This window comes from Lissotriton helveticus, chromosome 7 (assembly GCF_964261635.1).
Source record: "Lissotriton helveticus chromosome 7, aLisHel1.1, whole genome shotgun sequence".
NCBI lineage: Eukaryota > Metazoa > Chordata > Amphibia > Caudata > Salamandridae > Lissotriton > Lissotriton helveticus.
Window position 1 is genome coordinate 157,047,977 of NC_136068.1, and position 26,873 is coordinate 157,074,849.

The 26,873-nt window shown below is 46.0% G+C and overlaps 1 protein-coding gene across 1 annotated transcript in view; it reads left to right on the forward strand.

The window, feature by feature from the left end:
• Window positions 1-26,873, forward strand: part of LOC144768973 (piezo-type mechanosensitive ion channel component 2-like) — a 700,333-nt gene that overhangs the window by 225,689 nt on the left and 447,771 nt on the right. Inside the window, exon 15 of the mRNA XM_078652965.1 lies at window positions 26,447-26,595. Within this exon, the coding sequence (XP_078509091.1) occupies window positions 26,447-26,595 (149 nt within the window). The remainder of the gene's footprint in view (window positions 1-26,446; window positions 26,596-26,873) is intronic.

Below are 26,873 nucleotides of genomic sequence, written 5' to 3' on the forward strand. Positions count from 1 at the left end.
GAGTTTGGCAAAGTTTGTATGACTACAGGGTTAGTGGATGTTGATGTAGAACTCAATTCATGATTGAAACCCTAGTCAGAATTTCTTCAGTCTCTACCCCATTATGCGTGACGTTTAGTTGAAAGTGGGGTTCAACAGGTTAGTGTTCACGAAGTGCATGTTAGTCAGTTCTGTCCTTAGGTTTGAACCACAGTATTTTATCAGCTGGATCCCTTGACTCCTAGAGACCTGCTTTTGTGATTCAAACACTTGTCGTGTGGTCTTTGGTATGTGCGTTGTCATGGATCATAGGCAACCCGAAACTTCGCTTGTCCTGGTGTTACTACCTGCTTCAGCTTTTTTTTTTGCATTCTGGCACTTGAAGCCTTTTTTATCTCATTATGAAACCAGGAGTTCAAGGCTAGACATAAACTAGCGAAGCTGTAAAAACAGGGCCGGACGGGGAACTAAAGCAGCCCAGGCAAATTTTGGCAGATCAGCCCCTGTCCGGTGCGTAGCGAGCGAGCTCAGCGAGTGAGCCCGACCGCTAATAGGGGGGTCCCTTCGAGAAAATTTTGGAGAACAACAGACCAAAATGGTAAATTTTTTAGGGCATATTTTTCATTGCATATTCAATTGTATCAACTTTCAAAGCACAGTAAATAGTTGAGGATAACCTTAAAGAGCACCAGGTTACCAAGTGGGGGATATAAAGTATGGGAATTGTGGGCGAAGAATCAGAGCGCAGGAATAACCCAAGGATTGGATCAGTGGGCAGAGCCAGAGGTGTGGCAAGAATGCGCAAACATCCCAATTTTTAGTATTTGTTTGGCATTTCACTGCCCAGTTTAATCAACCAATGGATATACATGATTATTTAAGGTTATAATGAGTTATTGGCATTAAAATACATTCACAAAGTGGGATATGCTTCTAATCACAGAATGTCCCAAATACGATAAAATGTGGAAGCACAAGCCATTTGTCGCCGAGCAATGGAGTTTCTTTCATCAGCACTTCTCCCTTTTTCCACAGCAGCAGTTCAAACATGAATGGCAAAATATCCAAGTTTGCAAATGTTTTCTATATAATTATGGCTCTGCCGTATTTGCCTCATAATGCAAGATCTGCTGGATGATATAACCATTGAAACTAATAAATTGTTTAAAGCTCAAACGTATCAAAAGTTAATAAAAAATGTGACTTGTGTTGCTGCGGAGTGGATGGTTTATTGCAAAGATTGACGTGTCACTTTCTCACTGCTGCATTTGTATGTTCCACTGGTACTAATGAGGCAAAATATTTCCAGAGACTGTTAGCATGTGTAGAAATGTCAAAAATAATAAAATATCAGAAAACATACGGCATTACGCTGCAGCCTTTTTTTAATGCATAATTTAGTAAATACTGCGGTATCATTTTGTCCTCCTTTGCTGCAAGATTCCAGTGGCCCCAAAGCTGGCCGCACATGTTAAAAGTGCTTTTGCATGAAGCAGAGAGACTGTGAAGTTTGCGAACTTAGTCTTTTGTGCGTGCAAATCCTGCATTGCCGATCCCTGATGAGTTGCAGTAACTACTTCTGAAACAAGGCCAATGGAGGTACCTATGGGTGAGGCAGACTGCCCTCAACGGCAGGGCCGGCCTTAGCACTGGTGGTGCCCTGAGCATTAATGTTTGTTATTGCCCCCCAATGACCACCTCTGCCATGGATTCTCCCACTACCACCCTTTAACAGTGCCCCTCAAGTCACCATAACCACACTCTCTCTCAGATGCATTTAAGTTGATTAACAGTGCCACTCATAACAATGTAGGGTGTCAGGGCACTTTACATCACACACATTACACAGAGACAATCAATATGTGTGTAAATCACTGTAAAGAAAATGTTACATAAGACTAAGGACTACAAGGTGTAGGAGTCACATGACAACCATATTAGTAGGCCGTATAGTTTAATAGTGATTAGTCTGGAGAAACACAAACTCAGAATTTAAAAAGTAATACCATGTTTGGGGGTTCTCTTTAATAATCAGAATTGATTTTTATCCAAATTAACACTTTTTGAAACATTAGGATATTCAAAGACTGGGGGAAAATATAATGCTCTAATTTATACCTTGCAGTTTATAGGCAGCTCTTACATGACAGTTAATAGCTCACTATTCTATGTAAGGATTTTAACTTATTAACTGCAAATAACAATAGGGACTCTCTGACAACAGCAGTAGCCCACTGACTTATTTACATTATGTGCACTTTGTGACCTGCATGGTACATGTTCTTTGCAGCAGACACATTAACCCTCTGAGCTACCTTTCCATGAGTCAAAACTTCCACTAGACAAAATTCTGATCTCTCTCTAGGAAGAACATTAAACACCAGAGCTCAGCTCGTCATGAGCACAACTCAACCGTGCCTCATGATGAGCTCAGCTCGTCATGAGCATGGAAAGTGTTAAGGCTGAACCTGGTTCCCCAGTTCCAAATTCAGCACCTCTGGCCATAGTGCCACATCCTCACCCCCCACTGAACACCATACTGCCCCACTGAGAAAAACTCAAACTGCCTTCAATTACAACCCAATTGTTGCCGGCTATAAACACCTGGATGCGGCTCAATTTAAATGACGCACTAGACAAGAGCAATATGTGGCCTACAAAAAAAAAAGTAACAGCATCCTGGAAAAAGCAAACACTCATAGGGAATGCAAAATTAGCACGCCATGTGAAATGTAAGCAGAAACATCATGGTTAGCTTAGCTCTTTTACACTCACTATTCAGGAATCAGTGAGTGCTTTTGCCTGAAAAGTTAAGGGCATGACTATAGGGCCCTGAATTGACCCATTTTAATGTCCACTGCTTATATCCTTACAAAATGTAAGCAGTATGGTAAACAAGCATTTGCAATGCAATAGGTCTCGCATTTACGCGAGTTTGAGCTATTGACATTGCAAATGACAATGCCTTTTATTTTACTTTTCGTTTTTAAAATGTAAATAAAAGGCATTGTCCTTTGCAATGTCAATAGCTCAGACTCGCATAAATGCTAGACCTATTGCATTGCAAATGCTTGTTGTCTCTGTTGCTGAGGGTCAAACTCTGAGAATGAGGAAACTATGCAGAGGGGTCGGGGCAGAGAGCAGGGAGGAATGGAGGCAGAAACCAAGGGCAGCGTGAAGGTGAATGTGACAGGAAGTGCACGTGTCTGGGCAGTAACAGAGTATGTTGAGAAGAGAGAGGAATGGAGCGTTGGCCTTCACGAGAAAAGTGGAGCGGGAAATAAATAAATAAAGTGAGCGGATGCCTAAAGCGTGCGCCGCCCATATTAAAGTAAAGTAAAAAGTGGAGGGGGAAATAAATAAATACAAGCCGATCACCTTGCAGACCGCAGATGTTATCGGCAAGCCTGTTCCGTTCTGTTTCCATTGCATCTAACATTGGGAAATATATTTATTTTACAAACCACAACCAGAAGGAGGCGTGCTCGCGAGAGGCTGCGGAGCACGCGCACACGTTCCAGGCAGCGACGGAGGCGTGGCGCGCACCGCCTCCCTGTGCCGTGTCGCGCGCCATGGATCTCGTCCCCTTTTGCTATTCCCAGTGTGCGGGGCCTGTTTCTTACGCTGGGGGCCTGCAACCGCAGCTCTCAGCGATGTTGGCGGAGGCTGGTGGGGATGCGCCCCCGGTCTGGGGGAAGCTGCCGGTTTTGCTGCCACTCTCGCTCCTTCCCCTAAAGGTATGGCAGATCTCCCGATGCATGGGGCGGGGGTGTGTGTCTGTGCAGGGGGGGTAGGGGGCAGCGGCGTGTGTATGCGTGCGTGTCTGTATGTGTGTGTGTGGTGGGGGGGCTGCAGCGTATGCCTGTGTAATCTGTGTGCAGGGGTGAGGGGGCTGCCTGTGTGCGCATGGAAATATGAGGCACGGCGACGTGCGCGCCCACGAGATCAAATCTCCGGCAGGAGAAGCTCGTGACAGTCTGCTGTCCACATTCCCCCAAAAGTGACAACATAAGTTGTCTCGCTCTAGACGGCAAAGCTTCGCTTTGCTTTCGTCTAGGCGAGACCTAAAAAGACCACATCCCTGGATGCAGAGCCGCAGTACACATTTTGGTTTCCAATCCACACATTGCAGTAACTACAGGATTGATGTACTAGTTGCAAGCCCAGGGAAAACAAGAAAACAAAAGTAGCGCTTCACTGGAAAACTCTGTAAAAGTGACCTAATGTGTTTGGGTGTAAATAAAATCAATCTGGCCAGTTTGCTACCACTCTGTCTTACTTTATTTAGTTATTTCATCATATTTTTAACCTTTTATTCCCAATGCTGCACCTTGGAATTAAAATAACAGAAAAATACGACATTTCCAGCAAAAGTGTTTTTCTTTTTTGGATCCATTTCACAGGGGAGCAAATAAAAGCAAGGAGAGGAAAGAGACAGGGGACGCACATTGCACCGTGAACTAGACTGTCAATCAGCACTGCACAGTCACTCAATCCTGTCAGCGCCGGGCTCCGCGTCACATGTCAGGTAGTGATAGAGCGCGCAGGTCACCCGACCAACATTTTTACCACATACGTATCGGGCCCATAAATTTCAATTTACCATATTTATTAATCGGGTAGCCTTACACTCTACTACCAGTATCCCAGTTCCTTCCTATTATATTTCCAGTATACCCGACTTACCAATCCACCGTTACGGGTACCTATTGATCACAATGGATCAGGGAGCTACCTGTAAAGAAAAGGCAGACACAAAATACCAACTATTGTAATTTTCTTTACATTCATGTAATGACCACAGACTCTGGAAAAGTTTTAAAACCTTTATCTAAACTTCATCAGATTCCGAGAACATAAGATTTACAGTAAATAAGCAATCAATAACTAAGATTACGAAGAGCACGTATCCATAAAGGAAGTATATAAGACCAACCATTTATGAGTCTAAAGGAAGGTAAGAACAGGGAACATGCTAATCAGAAATTTCAGAATTTTAGACTTTAAATGGAAAATAACTAAAGACAGGAGAGATTATGGAACAATACTAGAATGTCAGTTGAAAAACCTATACCCTTGATAAATGGGAATGGAAAGAACTTTGGGTTTGAATTACGAGGGCTCTAAGATAACCTATACCTATGGGAAAGGGAAAAAATGGAAGACGCTAGAATTTCAGGACCATCATTTAGTCAGCTTAAAAGGTAAAGATAAAACATATCTATTTTTCATGAACGATGTAGTGAATTGAACTTAAAGGAAGGGGAAAAATAGGAACATGCTAGAAAACAACAATAATGTATGACTTTTTCATTTAGTAGTTTTGCGGAAAGCATGGAATTCAAATATGCACGGGTATGACTTTATTAAAGCAAAAGAAAGGAAAAATAGATGTGCAGAGTAGACTTTTCAGCACTATATTTATCTAGTATGGTGTGAAGACCAACCCTGGCCACGGGTCAGTTAAGGACGGGAGAAACCCCAAAGAAGGACAGTCACCAATAGGACAGCAGGTGCAGAAGGGACACCCCAGGACAGGACAGGAAACCCAGATTAGGATCAGGACAGGACCACCAAGGTAAGACCAGCAACCGCAGTTCGGAAGCAACGCCTGCGCTCCACCCTCTCTGCAGCTATTAGTCAGAACCCCGATTGGGTTATCGAATTCACCAGCAAAGTGCTCCGCCAGCACTTAAGGTTTCTCAACAGAACCCTTGAGTCTATGGAAATTTCAGACAGAGTGCTCCGCAGCCCTCTGTATCAGTAACCTATTGAGTGCGTTGGGTCAGTGACAGGTCAGCTATTCGGACAAGTCGGACAATTTCTCTAGCTAAACCTAGGCTAGTTATACTGTTTTCGGGTCAGTGTACCACCCCCCAAATGTTGCAAGTGCAAGAATCCCCAATTTCGATTGGTCCCCAAGTAGGACAGGTTAACACACCAACCACATTTCACCTTTACAAGACTTCATTAGCATACTCTGGGACCGCCTATTGAATTTGGGGTTCCCATGACATGTTCTCCAGAATACAATGAATTTTATACAATTGTTGCATTTACAGGACAGTTCAGTTTGAATCTGCTGGGTCGCAGGTCACTTTCTCCTGAGCATCTTGACTGTGGCTGCCAACTGGCTGAGTTCCACTGGTACAAGGTTTTCTTCCCTCTGCCAGGATGACATGCGCAGTAGGGACTTCTTAAGATGGGGTTTACTTCCCTCCCAGGCCCAAAGTACACGGTACATGAAAAGTAAGCGAAATCAAATTAATACACAGAAATAAATGAATACACTGTATACCAGGAATCCCTATATGACTCCCCTTACTTTATACTATCTTATAGCATTAATATTAGAGGCACACGAACAGTAGCGCAAAAGCAGCAGCGCAAGCTTCGGCATGTGAGAACACAAAGCGGCCATCTTAATGCTAGTGCGCAAGTGCAGAGATTCCCACCAGAACTGTGAGTACGTCACGTCACGTGATTGTAACCAACGCATGCGCAGAAGAAAACCCCGCCAAGCAGCGGCCATTTTTAATGACAAGAGTTGTTACTGTTAATAAACACATAGGCAAGCGTCTCTGGGACACCCAAAATGTCAGAATAACGGGGAAATTAGTAAGACAAAACATGTTGAGTTAATTCATTATAGTTATTCGAGGTTCATGAGTACAAGCAAGTCGCGTAACGTGCAAATTCTTGCTCCATCAATCTCCTCTTTGATGATATTTATTATCATCACAAAACCAATAGAATCAGATGCCAACTTTCACAATTTGCCCAATTCAATCTCTTCCAACATTCGATTCAATTTTTCTTTAGTTTCTTTGTTAGGGTGAGAATTCTTCACCCTTTTATAAATCTGATTATTCAGTTCTTCTAATTCAGGTTCATCCACATTCCGTTTCACGCCTCTCTTGTTTACAGTATATTTCTTTTGGTGTTTGCGACATTTGCAACAGACAAATATGAGGAATATGATAAAACCTATTCCTGCAATTGACATCAGTACCTTAAACAAAAACCCTTTACCTAAATTGGAAAACCAATGACCTACAGCGGAGAGACCATCAGTAAGTCTCTTCCAGGCACTATCAACCTCCAGTGGTTTGAGTTCCTTTTCCAAATTTGTAATGTTCCTCACATACCTTTTGAGTTCAACACTTATGTCAGGTATGTAAGTGCAACAATGTTGCGCTTTCAACATTCGGCAGACTCCGCCCTCTTTTGCTAATAAGGTATCAAGAGCAAGTCTGTTTTGCAAAACCATAGATCTGATCGCAACCATTTCGGTATTGATCATCAGAAATCCACTAGCAGTGTCAGTAGATAACCGATCCACTACTGTTGACAATTTGCAAATTCTGTGTGTGTTCAGAACCACTCCCACTGCAGGTATCAATGCACTAAATATACTACCCACTATTTCACCTATACTTTCTCTTCTACTACATACTAAACCGTTAGTGCTTTCACTGCTTCCAGCAATTTCATTCATGTGGTATATTTTCGGGAATACAATTCCAAAATAGCAGCTTCCATACCAGTGATCCGGCAATTTGAAATAGGCCTTGTTTCCACATATGTAATAAATTCCGGGAAACACAGGTTCTGACCCATTTTTGAAACCCCAACCTCCAATTACCTTGTAATTGTGTTCGCATTGACTGGAACCAATGAAAATGTTATTATAATAACTAGTCTTTTCTCGGTGAAGACAAAGTTTCCCTTTTCTTTCGAAATCCAGCAACAAAGCAGGACTAACACCACCATTTGAGGTGCGTCCCATGTTTTCAGCCCACTTAGGAGTTTTCTGCCTTTTATCATTCGCCTTTCTTTGGAAACTCTCTCTTCTTTTCTCTGCCATGTTTAGAAACATTTTCTCTTGTTCATGTAATGAACAGGTTAAGTTATCTCTATGTGCTTCACCTAAATCTATGGTACCTATAGTCAGAAAATATTCTCCCATATAACGTGTTACGTCACTTTTGGTATGTACAGGGTTCAGATTTCCACGTATAGGAAGTTCAGAAAATATCACGTCTGAGTTAGAGTAATAATACTGTAACGGTCCTCTTTTGTAAAACAAAGTAGCTAAAATACTACAAGAAATTCCATATGTTAATGGCAAGTGATGGTATGTCACTCCCTCAGCTACAGAAGTAGGTAGCTTCATGCAAACATAACAGTCTTCTATTTACATAGTTTCTACATAATGCACTAAAAGGTTTGCGAATACGTTTAAATGAGTCCTGTTCTTGATTCCATGATAATGCAGTCCTTCCTCATCTGGTGCTTCTAGGTCCATTTTAGTTTGTCTAATGCTAAGTGCTTTCTCATGTCCATCTACACTTTGTGATGTCAGTTCTTCAGTGTCTTTTGCCATAGTCTTTGTAGAGTCAATTTTAGTATCTTTACTCATCATATAAGGAATAGTAATTGTTAGTCCTATCCATAATATTAATACTAAAGCTATACTACACACACAGGCTTTGCAGCATGTTTTACAACAATTGCGTCTAGGTCTTCCATTCACATTGGAATCAGACATTTTTGCTCAAAAGAAGCTTTCCAACCCCTCTTTGTAACTTTGCACAGGTAGCTTACGCTGAGCAACTTCAGGTTGGTTCTTCTTCTTCCGCAGACTGGTCAGCAGTCAGTTCTTCATCACTTTCGTCACTTATATCAAGATCCTCAAATTCCTCCAACACCAGATAAGGCCATTCAGGATCCTGGTACTTATCGTTCAGTCTTTTTATTCGGGCACTTCTTCGTTTGGAGTTCTCTTCAGTTTGCTCTGTTTTACTGGAACCTTGCTTTCTTTGCTCAATCTTTTCTTCTACTGTTTTTAGTCTTAGTCTCAGTCTTTTGATGTACCTTGGTTCTCTATTCTTTTTCTTGAATCTTTTAACTGGCTCTGTGGTTTGGCTTTCTTCTAATGCTCTTTTATTTTCGTTTTGTTGTGGCACTTCTGCTTCCTCCCTTTCTATCTGACTATTCCCAGGTCTTATTTCAGTTTCTTCTGCCTGGTTGCTAAGCTGGCCTTGTTCAGGTGTAGACTGGATTTGACTTTTGGACGTTTCAATTTCTGTGTCCTGAACACATTCGTCTATTTCTATCTGATCCTGTTCAAGCACTTCGAACCTTTGATTTTCTTCCGCTTGAACTTCCGCCCTAATTTCTATCTGTCCCTTTTCAATCTCAGGAGTTCTTGGAGGTGTGTCGATCACCTGTTCTGTCCCTATATGACCTTCCTCCTCATCAGATTTGACATGGATTTCGATAATCTGATTGTCTCCTTCTATTCCTGTCTCCTCCTCACAATCCCACTCTCTATCTGTGTATGTCTGGCTTCTGGTTCTTATTGGATCAACGGTTGGGTCGATTACTGGGATCCATTCATCTTGACTGGTGCTCGGTTGTTCATCATCAGCTATTTCAGGACCAACATCTGGAGACCCCTCAGCTGGACAACCTTCAGCGTCAGTTTCTTCGTCTTCGGTTACTTTCTTCGTATGACTGGCATGGATCCACTTTGGTACTCCTGCACACTTCACCGCTGTCGTGGTCACCAGAATTACTTGTCTTGGCTTTCCCCACTTCGGTGCAAGGCAACTCGATCGGGTGTGCTTCTTAAGTACCACCCAGTCACCTGGATTCAGATTATGGACTGGAGTTGCTGGCCTGGCGACGGCGTCTTCCTCAATCTGGTGAGAGATAGAACGCACTTGGTCACCCAGTTGCTTGCAGTACTCTAGTACCAAATCATCAGAAATGCTTATCAGTTTGTGTCCTGGTACCCATGCTTGTCGCATTACTCTTCCCATCAGGATCTCATGGGGACTCAGGCCTGTTACTCGGTCTGGAATACTTCTGATTCCCATTAGGACAAGGGATAAAGCATCTATCCAGTTCATGCCAGTAGATTCACACATCTTTCCTAGTCTCGACTTGATAGTGCCATTCAGTTGTTCCACCACTCCAGAAGCCTCTGGGCGATATGCACAGTGCAGTTTTTGGGTAATTTTGAATGCTTCACAGATCTGATCAATTATTTCATTCTGAAAATGCCCACCTCTGTCTGATTCAATTGTGACTTGAACCCCGTACCTAGGTATTAGTTCTCGTAGTAACAATTTGGCTACAGTGATGGCATCATTCTTCTTGGCCGGGTACGCCTCTACCCATTTTGAAAACAGGCAAACAATGACAAGGACGTATCTCATTCCTCTACAAGGGGGTAACTGAATGAAGTCAATTTGTAGTCTTATAAAAGGACCTTCTGCTTTCCCAATTTTACCCAGTGAAACTACTGTTCTCTTCCCAGCATTGCATTGCTGACATGTCAAGCACCTCTGGCAGAGTCTCTCCGCTATCTTCCTGAATTTCGAATTGAACCATGTCTGTTTGAAGACACAAACCATGGCATCCCTACCAATATGTGCATTTCCATGTATTATCCGGGACATAGGAGCAAGCAAGCTGTCAGGCAACACAGGCATACCATCAGGGCAAATCATAACACCATCCTCGTTCCTCTGTTGACAACCAAACTTTCTCCATCTTCTCCTTTCCTTTAGTCCTGCTGCATTCTGTAAATCTCTCAGTTCCTCCCATGTTGGCACATTCTCAAACACCATAAGTTGGCAGCTGTTTCCATTTCCCCCCAATTTTATATTGACTGACATTTGATGTCTTGCACAATGTTGGGCCAGCTGGTCAGCATATCGATTACCTGCAGTCACATTGTCATCGCCAGATTTGTGAGCAGCACACTTGACCACTGCCAATTCTTTTGGTAACTGGATTGCTTCCAGTAATTCCTGTACCACTTTTCCATTTCTGATAGGAGTACCTGACGAAGTCAGGAACTCTCTTTGCAGCCATAGTTGGCCGAAGTCATGCACAACCCCATTACCATACTGACTGTCAGTGTATATGGTTATTCTTTTATTTTTCCCAATTTTACAGGCTCTTGCCAATGAAATCAATTCGGCTACTTGTGCAGACTTTACTCCAAATAGATAGGATGCTTCTACAGCACTGTGACTACAGCATAGGCAGCACTTAGGCCTCCATTCTGATGTCTCAAACATGTGCCATCTACAAACAGCTCGTAATCTTCTACAGGTAGGGGCATTTCCTTGATATCTGGGCGTGGTTTGGTACTAAACTCAGTCAGGTCAATGCAGTCATGCTCGACCTCTCCCTTTGCTTCTGCAATCAGTGAATCTGGTAATAGGGTAGCTGGATTCAGTATGTTACACCGAGTAATTGTTACATTTGCAGCACCCACAATAATCCTCTCATATTTAGTCAGCCGACTAGGTGTGAGATACTGGGTTTTAGTTCTGGTCAGTAAGATTACAACTGCATGTGGAACATACACAGTTACAGGATGTCCCATAATAATGGATTCGCTCTGTTCAAGACTCATGCAAGTTGCAGCTACTGCTTTCAGACATCCGGGTAATCCAGCAGCCACTGGATCCAAGGTAGCAGAGAAGTATGCTACTGGACATCTAGTCAAACCATGCTCTTGAGTTAGGACTGACAGTGCACAATTGTCTCGTGTATCACAAAATAGTGCAAATTCCTTTGAATAATCAGGCATTCCTAAGGCGGGGGCTGTACATAGACATTCCCGTAATTTAGTAAATGCTGTCATGCCTTCCTCATCCCATTCCACTGGGTCCTTTGCTCCTTTCCTTGTCATCTTTATCAGAGGTTTTGCTAGAACTGCAAATCCCACAATCCACTGTCTGCAGTATCCTACAACCCCAAGGAACATCCTGATTTCTTTCTGAGTATTGGGCAATTGCATGTTTCGAATTATCCTAATTCTTTCTGAAGTAACTTTCCTGATACCTTTCTCTATCTGGTGCCCCAGATATTTTACTGAAGAGGTACAGAACTGCAATTTGTCAGGTGATACTTTGTGTCCTCCTTCCCCTAAGTGGTTCAGTAAGGCAATGGTGTCAACAATACAGTCTTTCTGACTTTTAGACGCCACCAAGAGGTCGTCTATATATTGCACCAAAACTGATTCTCCAGGTAAAACCAAAGATTCAAGGCACTTTTTCAGAATCTGATTGAAAATTGAGGGGCTTTCTGTATACCCCTGAGGGACGCGATTCCAGACGAACACGTGACTGTCGAATTCAAATGAGAAAGGAAATTTGCTGTCTGGATGCAATGGGATTGAAGAGAATGCATGACATAAGTCAATTACGGTGAACCACTCAGCATTCCACGGGATTTTATACAGGATCACTGCTGGGTTCGGAACAATAGGACAGCAAGGAACAACGATCTTATTTACCTTTTTTAGGTCCTGCACTACCCTGTACTTCCCACTAGGTTTCTTGATTCCGATTATGGGCGAGTTACATGGACTACTCAACACTTCTTGTATGATGTTTGCTTCTAGCAATCTTTTTATTTCAATGGCAACTCCTGCTTTTACTTCTGCACTCATTTTGTATGGTTTAGTATTTGGGTAAACTGCATCTTCCTTTATGGCTATTTTAATTGGGTCAACATTTGCCATTAATCCTACATCTCTTCCAGTAAAATCCCATACTTCTGGTTTCACTGTCTGTTGGAGTTCCTCAGGTAAGTCTTGTATTGTCAGTCTTTTAATTTCTGAGTCAGGTCATATTAGCAATAATTTGTATAGTCCATCTTCGTCTGGGGTTTGTATCTCGACGCCCTTTGGTGTGCAAAAGATAGTACAGTTCATTTTACACAACAACTCATGTCCTAATAGGTTTACAGGACTGGAATCACAGACAACAAATCTATGCATTTCTTTGAAATTCCCTATTGTAATCTCCATGGGCTCGGTAACTGGGGTACTAATCAATTGATTAGATACGCCCACTACTTGGATAGCTTCTCCCGAGAGGGGTAGGTTTGGAACGTCTGCTGTTCTTACAGTAGAACGGGTAGCCCCAGTGTCCAACAGAAAGGTGACATCATTGCCTTCTACCTTTCCTTCAATGTATGGCCCTGACTGGTCTACCGGCAGGGAGGCGCCAAGTACGCACTCCTCGTCCTCCCCCCTCAGGCCCCGTCAGTAAGGTTCATCACTGAGGAAGGTATCATTCAACAGAAATTGTGAAGTTGCTGCATTTCTATCCTCCTTTCCTCCCCAAATTTCTATGTCTGCACCCTGCTGTTCTTTGCCCTTAAAATTCGGTCTAGGTGCTCGGGGCAACTGATTCGATTTTACCTGTTGCTGGGTCTTTCTTGGTTTTTCATTCTGCGTTTGTGGATTTAAATCATTAGTTTGGGGGTTACTATTTTGTGCGTATGGACACTCGTCTCTCCAGTGCCCTATCTGTCCGCACCCGTGACAGGGGAACTTCTTTTTGGCTTCCTCTCGGCTCATTTTTACTTTGGGCTTCCCTCCACCCCCAGAACCTTGGTTTTGGGTATTACTATTCATTTTACTTAACTGCTTTTCTTGTTGCTCAGCTAATTTTACTTGTGCCCACATGACCTTTTCCTTTAAGGCCTTTCGTTTGTCAGCCATCTCATCTTCGCAGTATTTTCCATACCTCAAAACTTCATCAATTTTCTTAGACTGCAAACAGATTTTATTGTCTTTGATCCATTGGCAAATTTCAGGTCTCAAACCGTTTACAAACCTGTAAATGAAATGGGTCATGTCCTTCATCTCAATGTTATCTATACCACTGTACGTTTTGAACACCTGTAACAGTCGTTCATAATAGGAATGCACAGTTTCATCCCTATCCTGGGTAGTTCTATCTATTCGGGTCCAATCAGTTTCCTTTGCAAGCACTTTCCCTTTCAGATGGAACATTACTTGCTGGTATTTTTTCATTACCTCATCAGAAGAAGCCCCTGTAATAGGGTCCCTCGGGAATTCCTCACTAGGCCAACCAATGGCAATTTTACATTCTGTCCACAAATCTACGGGAACTACGATATCGAAAAACCCATCCAGATCTTTCCACAGGCATTTTTGTACCTTCACAAACCTTTCTACCTGCCTGTACCAACCCACAGGTTTCTCTGGTAATTTTGGGAAATCATTGGTAAAGGACACAATATCCTGTCGGGACCATGGAACATGTACATACTTTCCACCTGGCACTTCTCGCATAGGATATAATTTTTCTGATTTGTCTGCCTCTTTGAAGACATACTCAGAAGTCATCTGTTTTGATCTAATCTCCTCCTTTTTCTTTGCCCATCTGGCTTTCCATTTTTCTAATTCTCCCCATTTTTGCAACAGATTCACTAATTCCTTGATCTGTACCTTCTTCCCTGACACATTCATATTTTCCAGATCTTTGTCTGAGAACTCTGCTCTGTAGGGTTTTTGCAATGATTTAGATTTCCCAATATCAATTCCCATACTAGCCGTGGTGTCCACTAACTTCTCATGGAACACCCTAGTATTACGGGTGATGCTCTTACAGATAAACAGCAGTTCTTCTTCAGAAAAAGTATTTAGTCTGTCCAACCCCACATTTCCAGCCATCAGTTCTTCCAATTCTATTCTTAATTTGTAAATATCTAATGGTTTAGACTGGGGATTTTGCTTTTCTAATTCTCGACTCTATCTCTCAATTTCATCAGGAGTCACTACGGTAGCACTTCTAGTACCAGAAGTGGACTCTCTCTGTACTTCTACTCACTAAAAGGAGTGTTTTTCTGTCTTGAACCCCTTTCTGGTTCTCTTATCGGTAAATCCATTAGGGAAATTACAGACTCACATTCACTTTCTTGGTCATCTACAATTAAGGCCTCTTTTCTCGGCTGTACTACAGCTGGAGTAATAATTGGAGTCTTTGCACACCCCTGTTTGTCCCCGTACAATGGAACCACTGGTCCAATAGTTACTGGAATTGTCAAGGCTTCGGGACTTGTGTTTAACTGGGAAATTTTCTGAATTAATTCTATTCTCTGTTTGGCTATAGCCTCTCGCTCTCTTTCCTGCAGTATTCTTTCCAGGCTTATTTCAGGTACTATTTGCGGAGAAAGGGTTGGGGCAGTTGGATGCGTCATACTTGGTCCCTCACCATAATTAGGTTTCATGAATGGGTTTCCTGTGCTTAAAGATCTCGGCATCTCCTGATAAGGAGGTATTTGACAGCCGTCTCTTACATTTACAGGTCTAGGCCCCTCCTGGTAAGGAGGTCTCAGGCAAGCATCCCCTACACTAGAGGATCTGGGTCCTTCATTATAAGGAGGTGGATTCTTCATGAACAAGTCCTCCAAATAATCGTCATCCGAATCCCCACTAGTTACCCAATGTTTGGTCTTTTCTGTTTTTTTCCCTCCCACTGGTTCTTCTAGTGCCATCATAGGGTACATTCCTTCTACTATCATATTCTGCCTCCACTCTTTCATTCTTTTCTCTCGGGTTTCAGGTTTCACTTTAGGATACCATTTGGTTAACCCTTTATCCATTCTGGGGTTGTCCCTCTCAAAAGCCTCTATCTCCCATTCCTCTAAGGCTTCGTACTGCGTTAATCTGGGTCTGGGATGTAAATCGTTCATTCGGGTTTCTCAAGTTGAACAGAATCCTGCCATTAAATGTACCCTCTAACGGAATTGCCAAAACTCCGTCATTTTTAGTGTATTCCACCCAATTCTCCAACCACACACAAGAGTGGTACCCTTTATCAAACATCATGAATGATGCAGGAGTGTTAGGTGGTGGAATGACAACTCCTTCTCTAGTTTTGATCGGCTTATCCTTTTTGAAATAATTCCTCACTTTGTTTACTAAGGTCATCTTCCTCTTGTTTCCGTACATAATGTCGTATCTAAGACCTTTCCACTTCTCTTTTCCAAACCCTAAATATTTTGGATCAGGTCTAGGCTCCGGGTTAGTTATATGCCACATATACTTTCCCGCAAGCGACTTTGTTTACAAGTCACTTCCAATCCAATTGCGTCTTTTATTTTTCTACAGCCAATCAACACGGTGGTTGCAAAATTTTCTGACCAATGGGTGCGCGGCCTTTTCGCGAGACAAGTTCTCACGCTTCTGCGCTCACCCCTCCTTTACAATTCCTCCTCAGTTACACGCCCGCTATCTTGACCAATACCAGCGCGGCACTGAGTGACGTCAGCGCAGCTCCGCAACTGACTCCCTCCCTCACAAGGTAAGAAACGCTACGATTTCTATCCTTTAAAGTGCTAGTGCTCTGTTTAGTTAACAACGTAAACACATTCACCACTGTACTCGAGTGTCTAGAAAGAAAAGATATGTTTTACTGCAAGTAAACCTCTTCTGTCTACCTTTCATACACTACGGATAGATCCCTTCCGCCTACCCTTCACTCAAGCATTAGAGAACCTGCTACTTCTTTTGACTCATCCACTCTGTCCGGGATATATACTAAGTCTAAAGTTTCACTAGCCAACTCCTTTGCTATCAATCAAGCTTAGACGAACCTGCTACTCCTTCCGTGCGACCCTTACTAGGTTATATCACAATAGAAGTTTTGCCAGCGAACTCTTTGCTATCATTTATTCAAACATACATTCAGAAAACCCTAATCAGTGCTTCCAGTTCTGCCTAACCTGCACCAATTTTCCTTGAGCCAATGACCTCACCACGGCGTGGATTCTCCTCACCACCCACTATTCAATTTCCCCGGGGATTCCAGACAACATATAACATTCACTAACGAGTAATATTAGTACATTTATCAATATAACAGCAAGAAAAACAATTTAAACATTTCATAATTTTCAAAGCAATAAAACATTTGCAAATGCGTTTAGCAGCTAAATTTTCACAATTAGCAGCAAATAACCTACCTACCTATCTTAACTTGTCCCTAACCATTTCCTCTGCTACCAGAAAAATACTGATAGAGCGCGCAGGTCACCCGACCAACAATTTTACCACATACGTATCGGGCCCATAAATTTCTATTTACCATATTTATTAATCGGGTAACCTTACACTCTACTACCAGTATCCCAGTTCCTTCCTATTATATTTCCAGTGTACCCGACTTACTAATCCACCGTTACGGGTACCTATTGATCACAATGGATCAGGGAGCTAGCTGTAAAGAAAAGGCAGACACAAAATACCAACTATTGTAATTTTCTTTACACTCATGTAATGACCACAGACTCTGGAAAAGTTTTAAAACCTTTATCTAAACTTCATCAGATTCCGAGAACATAAGATTTACAGTAAATAAGCAATCAATAACTAAGATTACGAAGAGCACGTATCCATAAAGGAAGTATATAAGACCAACCATTTATGAGTCTAAAGGAAGGTAAGAACAGGGAACATGCTAATCAGAAATTTCAGAATTTTAGACTTTAAATGGAAAATAACTAAAGACGGGAGAGATTATGGAACAATACTAGAATGTCACAGTTGAAAAACCTATACCCTTGATAAATGGGAATGGAAAGAACTTTGGGTTTGAATTACGAGGGCTCTAAGATAACCTATACCTATGGGAAAGGGAAAAAATGGAACACGCTAGAATTTCAGGACCATCATTTAGTCAGCTTAAAAGGTAAAGATAAAACATATCTATTTTTCATGAACGATGTAGTGAATTGAACTTAAAGGAAGGGGAAAAATAGGAACATGCTAGAAAACAACAATAATGTATGACTTTTTCATTTAGTAGTTTTGCGGAAAGCATGGAATTCAAATATGCACGGGTATGACTTTATTAAAGCAAAAGAAAGGAAAAATAGATGTGCAGAGTAGACTTTTCAGCACTATATTTACCTAGTATGGTGTGAAGACCAACCCTGGCCACGGGTCAGTTAAGGACGGGAGAAACCCGAAAGAAGGACAGTCACCAATAGGACAGCAGGTGCAGAAGGGACACCCCAGGACAGGACAGGAAACCCAGATTAGGATCAGGACAGGACCACCAAGGTAAGACCAGCACCCGCAGTTCGGAAGCAACGCCTGCGCTCCACCCTCTCTGCAGCTATTAGTCAGAACCCCGATTGGGTTATCGAATTCACCAGCAAAGTGCTCCGCCAGCACTTAAGGTTTCTCAACAGAACCCTTGAGTCTATGGAAATTTCGGACAGAGTGCTCCGCAGCCCTCTGTATCAGTCACCTATTGAGTGCGTTGGGTCAGTGACAGGTCAGCTATTCGGACAAGTCGGACAATTTCTCTAGCTAAACCTAGGCTAGTTATACTGTTTTCGAGTCAGTGTACCACCCCCCAAATGTTGCAAGTGCAAGAATCCCCAATTTCGATTGGTCCCCAAGTAGGACAGGTTAACACACCAACCACATTTCACCTTTACAAGACTTCATTAGCATACTCTGGGACCGCCTATTGAATTTGGGGTTCCCATGACATGTTCTCCAGAATACAATGAATTTTATACAATTGTTGCATTTACAGGACAGTTCAGTTTGAATCTGCTGGGTCGCAGGTCACTTTCTCATGAGCATCTTGACTGTGGCTGCCATCTGGCTGAGTTCCACTGGTACAAGGTTTTCTTCCCTCTGCCAGGATGACATGCGCAGTAGGGACTTCTTAAGATGGGTTTTGCTTCCCTCCCAGGCCCAAAGTACACGATACATGAAAAGTAAGCGAAAACAAATTAATACACAGAAATAAATGAATACACTGTATACCAGGAATCCCTATATGACTCCCCTTACTTTATACTATCTTATAGCATTAATATTAGAGGCACTCGAACAGTAGCGCAAAAGCAGCAGCGCAAGCTTCGGCATGTGAGAACACAAAGCGGCCATCTTAATGCTAGTGCGCAAGTGCAGAGATTCCCACCAGAACTGCGAGTACGTCACGTCACGTGATTGTGACCAACGCATGCGCAGAAGAAAACCCCGCCAAGCAGCGGCCATTTTTAATGACAAGCGTTGTTAATGTTAATGAACACATAGGCAAGCGTCTCTGGGACACCCAAAATGTCAGAATAACGGGGAAATTAGTAAGACAAAACATGTTGAGTTAATTCATTATAGTTATTCGAGGTTCATGAGTACAAGCAAGTCGCGTAACGTGCGAATTCTTGCTCCATCAGTAGTAGGTGATAATCATAAACCTGTGCTGCAGTGCCAGGCCTTAGCCTAGCCACCACCTCGCTCCCTGCTCACATTCAAATTAAGCAAGCAACAAGAACAAAAGCCTAGTAGTAGCCCCCTTGTCCCTTCCTTCCTTAGGCCCCTTTTGCTTTTGAAATATCTGGGCCGCCCCAGCCCAGTCTCGAGTTCCGCCCACCGGCCCCAGGCCCACTGCCAAAACACTACAGAGCCACCATAAATCATCAGATCTGGCCAGGAAGGAACAAATAGCACTCACCTGCGGGCGGCACTGGCAGAGAGGGGGAATTAAATTATGGGTGCCACTTGTAGAGTGCCACTCGGCGCTCCTCTACTTTGTATCGAACTCCACATGCATCCCCACACCCCTCGGGGCGGGCTCGCACCGAGGGGATAAATAAACCTGCGGGAGACCGCTCGGGGTCTTCCCGCCTACACCCAGCATGACTAGTGTGGTGTCATAATCATTTAATAAGTCTTGGGTCTGCCCGTAGCCGAGCAGCCCTCCACATTGGCGACGAGGCCGGTACACATATACCCACGTGTGTCTGCAAGCTCCGAGGCGCGCGGAGCCCACCCGCGTCTGTCCTGCCCCGCTCGAGCTGCGGGTTGAGAGGCGCCACGAGGGTCCCTGCGTGCCCGATCCGGCCCGTGACTGACCGTCGACCGGTGCGGGCCTGCCCACGCGCCTCCTGCCAGAAGGAACGCTTTCGGCTGGCGGGCCCCCGGTTATGCTGCGGCGCCTGGGTGACTGAGAAGCGCATACTTGCCCCAGCCCGCGCCGCTGTGCCCCGCTGCGGCCTACCTGTCTTCTGGACACCTCCAGAGGCCCCGCCAGCCCAGAACTGCATGCTCTGACACGAGCGGCCGAAGACACCGGTGCGGCCTGAAGCGGAGGCCCCCGCCGGGGCTGCCCTTCGTGGTGCCTGCGCGTGCGCACGCCCCCCCCCTCCCCACCGTGTGCTAGGCGGAAGCCCCTCTACGACACGCTCGGTGTCCGTAGACGTGCGCAGACGACCATCTCCGGCATCAGAGGCCAAGCGAGACCCTGCACAGCACGTGTAGGCACTCGCATCAAGCATTGGCAAAACCAGGATTTTAGAAACTGCACAGAAGAGTGGGGGAAGAAGAGCATAAGAAAAGCAAAAGGGGGAGAAGAAGTGAAGGAGTAACGTGTAATCTAAGGGCACAGAGACACAAGTGGTGCGAGGGCTAGAGCAAGCCCACCCATCGGCACACAGCGCCCTACACGTGGTGAGGCCGGTTTGAGGTAGTGAGCACAGGGGTCGCACCACACAGGAAGCCAATGGAGCAGGGCGTGACTGCACACGTCCATTCCAGCACCAAGCAAAGCAAAGCGCTGCCACTGACGCAGAACACGAGGGAGCTACGCCCGATTGCGTCGCGACACCGCCATGAGTGTCCAAGCGCCGGCAGCCACAGCAGCAGCGCCAGCGGCCGCAGCCGCACAGCAAGGAGCAGGAGGGAACCCAGGGCCCGCGCCAAGGCCTCCGCCGCCGACGAATGCACACACTGCCGTCGCACCCCTGCCCCCATTTAGCGAATCCGCCGACCTGGCTACTGCAGCCCCCAGATGGAAGGCATGGGTGGGAAGACTCAACCACTACTTCAAAGGGACACGTGAAACTGATGGGACAGTCAAGAGGTCACTCCTCATCTACTGTGCGGGAGAGGAAAATGTATGATCTCTACGAAACACTCCCAAACACTGGGGAAGACGACGACTATGATGCGGCGGTCAATGCGCTGAACGCCCATTTCGACCCGCAACTTAACAATGACTTTGAAAAGTTCAAGTTTAAGAGGGCCTGGCAGACTGAATCCGAGTCCGTAGACATGTTCTACGCAAGGCTCCGCCGGCTAGCTAGCACACGTCCGTTCAGAGAGCCGAGAGAGGAGATCCGAGACCAAATCATTGTAGGATGTCGATCCAAGTTGCTGAGAAAGCTGATACTATGCCAGCCGGGCATTTCCCTCGATGAGATCCTGGTCCTAGCTCGGTCCCACGAACTGTCCGATGCCAGGGCGGAGGTAATGGAAGCCGCCCTACATTCCCCTGTGGCCACTCCATCGACTACCCGGCTCCCATAGATCAAAGAGGAAAAGGTGGATGCCATCCAAAGAAAGCCCGCACAAGCACGTCAAGCACCAAAATTCACGCCAAAGAACCAATGCGGATACTGCGGAGAAGACCACCCTGCAGACGCCACGTGCGGAGCCAGAGGAAAGATATGCTCCCGCTGTGGGCGGCCAAACCATTACGCCAAAGTGTGCCGAGGAGGACGTTTCCGAGCCACGCCCAGGGCCAGAGGCATGCCACAGCGTGTCCGTCAACTATCGCTGGAAGAACAAGCACCACCACCGGACGACCAAGCACAAGGCAAACGCCCCATGTATGAAGACGACGATGACGAGGAGGTGTTTGTCATCTCGTATGTCAACCGGGCAGGCACCAAGAGACGTCTCCCACCAATGTGTTCGGTCACCATTGTCTCCCACCAATGTGTTCGGTCACCATTGATGGCAGCAAAGTTCAGGCGCTAATAGACACAGGCGCGTCTGTAAACGTAATGGACTCAGACCAGAATGAGAAGCTCTCGCCCAAGCCGGCACTCGAACCATCGAGCGCGAGGATCTACACCTACGGAGGCACCGACCCCCTGCCACTGTGTGGAGTCATCTAAACCACCATCGTGAGCGTGAAACTCTCCACGAAGGCCAAGTTCCACGTAACCGAAGGCAAGAAGGGAACTTTGCTCAGTTGCCACACGGCAGAAGATCTAGAGCTTGTATTCTTTGCCAACCAAGTCCACGAATCCCACGCGGAGGCCCTACTTGAAAGGTTTCCAGAGCTATTCCAGGGATTAGGCAAACTCAAGGGAAAGAAGTTCTGACTGCACATCGACAAATCTGTACGGCCTGTGGCCCTCCGGCACCGGCGCGTGCCCTTCAATCTCAGGCCGCAGGTGGAGGAAGAACTCAGGAAACTCGAGGAACTGGGGGTGATAGAGAAGGTGTCCGGACCCACACCCTGGGTATCCCCCTTGGTGGTAGCCCCCAAGCCCAAGCAACCAGGACCGATTCGGCTATGCGTCGATATGAGGCTGCCCAACACGGCGGTGAAGCGGGAGCGGCATATCACCCCAACCATGGACGACATAGTGGCGGACTTAAATGGCGCAAAGTGGTTCTCCAAGCTCGATCTAAATGCAGGTTATCATCAGCTGGAGTTGGAGCCAGAAAGCAGATACATAACCACTTTCTCGACTCACATGGGGCTACACCGCTACTGAAGACTCAGCTTTGGGGTATCCTCATCCGCCGAAGTTTTTCAAACGCCATTCGGGAGGTGCTATCGGGACTGAGCGGAGTCATCAACCTCAGCGACGATATCCTAGTATACTCCGACACCCCGGAGGAGCACCACGCTCACCTGAGAGCCACCCTGCAACGATTTGTGGACAGCGGCCTGACCCTACACAGATCCAAATGCTCATTCTATCAAGAGAGCATAGACTTTTTCGGATACACATTCACGCGGGAAGGGCTAAAGGTGGATCCCAAAAAGGCGGAGGCGATCCGAGCAGCGAGCACTCCCCGGAATCCCACCGAAGTGCGGAGCTTCCTGGGCTTGGCCACCTACTGTGGCCGGTTCATCCCGAATCTGGCGGCCATGTCCGAGCCTCTAAGAACCCTCAAACGTCAAGACCGAAAGTGGGAGTGGTCCATAGCCGCCAACAAGGCGTTTCAGGACATCAAGACCAGCCTGCTCGACAAGACGGTGATGGCGTACTTCCAACCCCAACGCAAAACAGAACTAGTCGTCGATGCGAGCCCGTTCGGGCTGGGTGCGGTGCTCTTACAAGAACATGGAGCTGATGTGTGGAAGCCGGTGGCCTATGCCAGTAAGGCACTGACTGATACCGAAACACGCTATGCGCAGATTGAACGGGAGGCGCTCGCCATTAAATGGGCGTGCCAGCATTTCCACCTATACCTGTGCGGCCAAGAGTTCACCGTGGTCACCGACCACAAGCCATTGATACCCCTGTTTGCAGGTTTGACCCGGGTTGGTCCCCCGCGCATTGAACGATGGGCAGTGCAGTTGCAAGGATATAACTTCAAAGTGGTATTCCGACCAGGGGCTCACAATCCTGCGGACTACCTATCACGGCATCCGGAATCAAGTGCTTCGGGGCATGCCCCAGACACAGCCCCAAGCATTGAAGCGTTCATCCACATGGTCTCACAATCCGCCTGTCCCAAAGCAATTACACTATCCGAGATAGGCCAGGCCACGTCGGAAGATGACACCCTGTTCAAGGTCAAGGAAGCGATGCAGGCGAACAGCTGGGCGCACTTCATAGACGGATCACGAACCCTCCGGCTAGAAGTCCATCATGCCCAACAGCAACTGTGGCAAGTGAGGCATGAGCTGAGTGTGGGGGAAGGTGGCTTCATCCTCAGAGGTCATCTAATCGTAGTCCCCGAAGGCCTGCAGAAAAGAATCCTGGAGTTGGCCCATGTAGGGCATCAGGGGACAGCCAAGACCAAGGCGAGGTTAAGGAACAAGGTCTGATTTCCAGCCATGGACGCTATGGTCGATGAAATGGTGAGATCATGCCACGCCTGCACCATCACAGGCGGAGATCCGGCGCCCGTGCCCGTAATTACCGAGGAACCGTGCACGACCCCGTGGACACACCTGAGCGTGGACTTCGGGAGTTTTCCGGATGGCCGTCACATGATGGTAATTGTTAACTCGTACTCAAAGTTCCCGATTGTGGAAGTCCTGTCATCCTCGGCATTCCCACAGGTGAAGACAGCCCTGGACCGCACCTGTGCACTGATGGGCCTCCCTGCAGAAGTTAAGTCGGACAACGGCCCACCTTTTCAGGGACGGAGTTCCAGGGGTACCTAGAGGACCTCGCCATCCGAAACAGAAAGATCACCCCCTTATGGCCCCAGGCCAACGGGGAAGTGGAAAGACTCATGAGGACCCTGCGCATTGCTGTTGACAATGGAGAAAATCCGGAAACTGCCCTTGCCCAGTTTCTGGGGGCATATCGCCAAACGCCGCACAGCACCACAAAGTGTGCGCCAGCCCATCTATTGTTCAAACGAGCCCCGAGAGACATTATACCGGCGGGTCCGGAGTGGGCCCCAGAACCGAGGAATGAGGAAGCTGTGCAAGCAAGAAGAGAAACGACCAATCGGAAGGCGAGTGAGGTGCGCCATGCCAAGCTGACAACGTTGCCATAGGAGACTCGATGGTGATCAAAGATCGACACCCCGGGTGGAAATTCCAGACACCTTACGAGCCTGAGGTCTGGATTGTAGAAGAGATCAGGGGAACGATGGTGACGGTCCGAAGGGGAAACCAACGGGTCACCAGGAATGTCTCTAGCTTCAAGAGAGCTACTGGTCCAGAATCAGATGCTGGAAGCGAGGTCCACCCTTGCAGGACACCGCCAAGAGACCTGGCCGTATCGTCCCCGGCCCGGAGTCCGGTAACGGAGGAGAGTGCCACGGAGAGCCCTGGGGTCAGGGAACGGACGAGAACACCCTGCCTGTCCCCGGACCGTGATGAGGCCACTGAACGCCACTGTGAGGTACCGATATCGCCCAGCCGCCGCAACCAAAGATATCATCTACGGCCCAATCCGGGGCCCAGTCAGAGACTCTGAGACTTTGTGTGTACCTCCCCATAAGAAGAACTTTGATCCTGGTACCAGCTAAAATAAAGGAGGGATGTAGAGTTCCACCCGGGCGCTCCTCTACTTTGTATCGAACACCACATGCATCCCCACACCCCTCGGGGCGGGCTCGCACCGAGGGGATAAATAAACCTGCAGGAGACTGCTCGGGGTCTTCCCGCCTACACCCAGCATGACTAGTGTGGTGCATTAAACATTTAATAAGTCTTGGGCCTGCCCGTAGCCGAGCAGCCCTCCACACCACTGAGCTGCTCTCTTTCCAGTCCCGGTCTCCCTCTGGCCTCTGAGATGCCTCAGCCTGCCTCGACCTCGCACATGCTCAGAGTCAGTGGTCACACGCACTTTTCCCCCAATGCGCATGGGCCCCTGATGAGCCCTGATCATCACTCAGACCCTCACCCCACCCTAAAAAAAAAAACTGCACGCAGACGCGGAGGCGGTGACATCTGTGCGCTGCGCGCATCATCATCAATGATCATCATGGTCAGGTGATAGGTCAGGTGGTGTTGTTTGTTTAATAAATTATAATGAGTAGGGTGGGCGGCGGCCTGCCGCCTGATCATAGAGCCAGCCTGCCTGCCTGCCTGCCTGCCTGCCTGTGCTGCATTGAAAATCGACGGGCACGCGTCGGAGCACCTTTTTGTGCTCACCGTCACCAGGCCTCAAACAGACAGCCAGGCGGCCTGATTTGTGCATAAATAATGCAAGTAAATGGTGATCACTCACTGTGTGCTGTTGTTGGGGCCGATTTGGACCGACCGTGGTCCAAATCGGCCCCAAAAACAGAACCGGCCCCCGTCGCAAAACCGGCCCCCAACCGTCCAGCCTACCGGGGGATTGCCCAGTACCCGGAATGACTAGTCCGAACCTGTAAAAAACATAAAATTGTGAATTTGCGAGGGGTCATATGTTGCAATTTCTCATGGCCCGGGTAAGAAGGCTATGAGGGATTGTACATAAAGTGGGGCTAAGTGGGTATGAAAGAGCCTTTCTCTGTTGGATCCAGGTAGTCAATTGGACCAGATAATCTCTTTCCCAATGACGAGTGAGGTGTTTCTTGAAGGGATATCTCGAATTTAATTTCTGTGAATTAGGCTGATAGTTATAAATGTCTGTAATACTCAGGCATCCACCTTTTTATGCTGGGATTGCTCCCTTTGTGAATTGGCCTTTAGTTTGTGTCAAGCCTATGCTGATTCCTTTTGCTTGAAAGATATAGGTGAACATCTCTATGTGAATGAGAATATATATTTATAAAATGATAATTTTTCGATGGGTTTTATACCTGGCATGCTGCACAGCTTGCATTACCTGCATATTTGTGTGCCATTGCCTTGTTGCTTGTCTTATGCTGCCACCCAACTTCACAGGTAACAATGTGGATATGAGTTAAAAATACTAAAGTAACACTTTCCCTATTGGCACACAGTTATGTTCCTGCTCTTAATTACAATGCTAAATGTGACTGATTTAACATTCTTTAGTAACAGAAATCCAATGAAAGCTGGAGAAAGTGCTAAAGCCGTAGAAGAGACCACTAACCATAGTTCCGCCATATTACCATCCCTGTGGTAGAGCAAATTCCAACAGTGGATTCTTAAGCTTTCTGTAAATGAGGCCCAAGTTATTGCATATTGTCTTGTGGTAATCTGGCTGTGTTCTTTTACAGATTCACTTTGATTGGTGGAGGCGCATCTTGAAGTATTTCTGGATCGCTGTCATCTCATACTCTATGGTGGTGCTTATTGTTGTCTACATGTACCAGTTCAAAACCATCTCGGGCTTCTTCCTCCAGATCCTAGGAATGTCTGAAGAGGGGTGAGTGCTCCTACTTATATCAATGCACCATGCTTGGTTTACACACATGCATTTTTTCATTACTAAGTTAGGAAGTATTTCAGTGTGTTATGTAGCCACCAAGTAAGAACATCTGGTTTGTTTTTGCATGGCTAATAGCCAAACTTGCAATACATTGGGGGCCAGATGTACGACCAGTTTTTGCATGCGCAAACAAGTTTGTTACCCGTTTGCGCATACAAAAACCTACATGGTCAATGTACAAATACTATTTTGTGTGTCACAAAAAAGTGCGACTC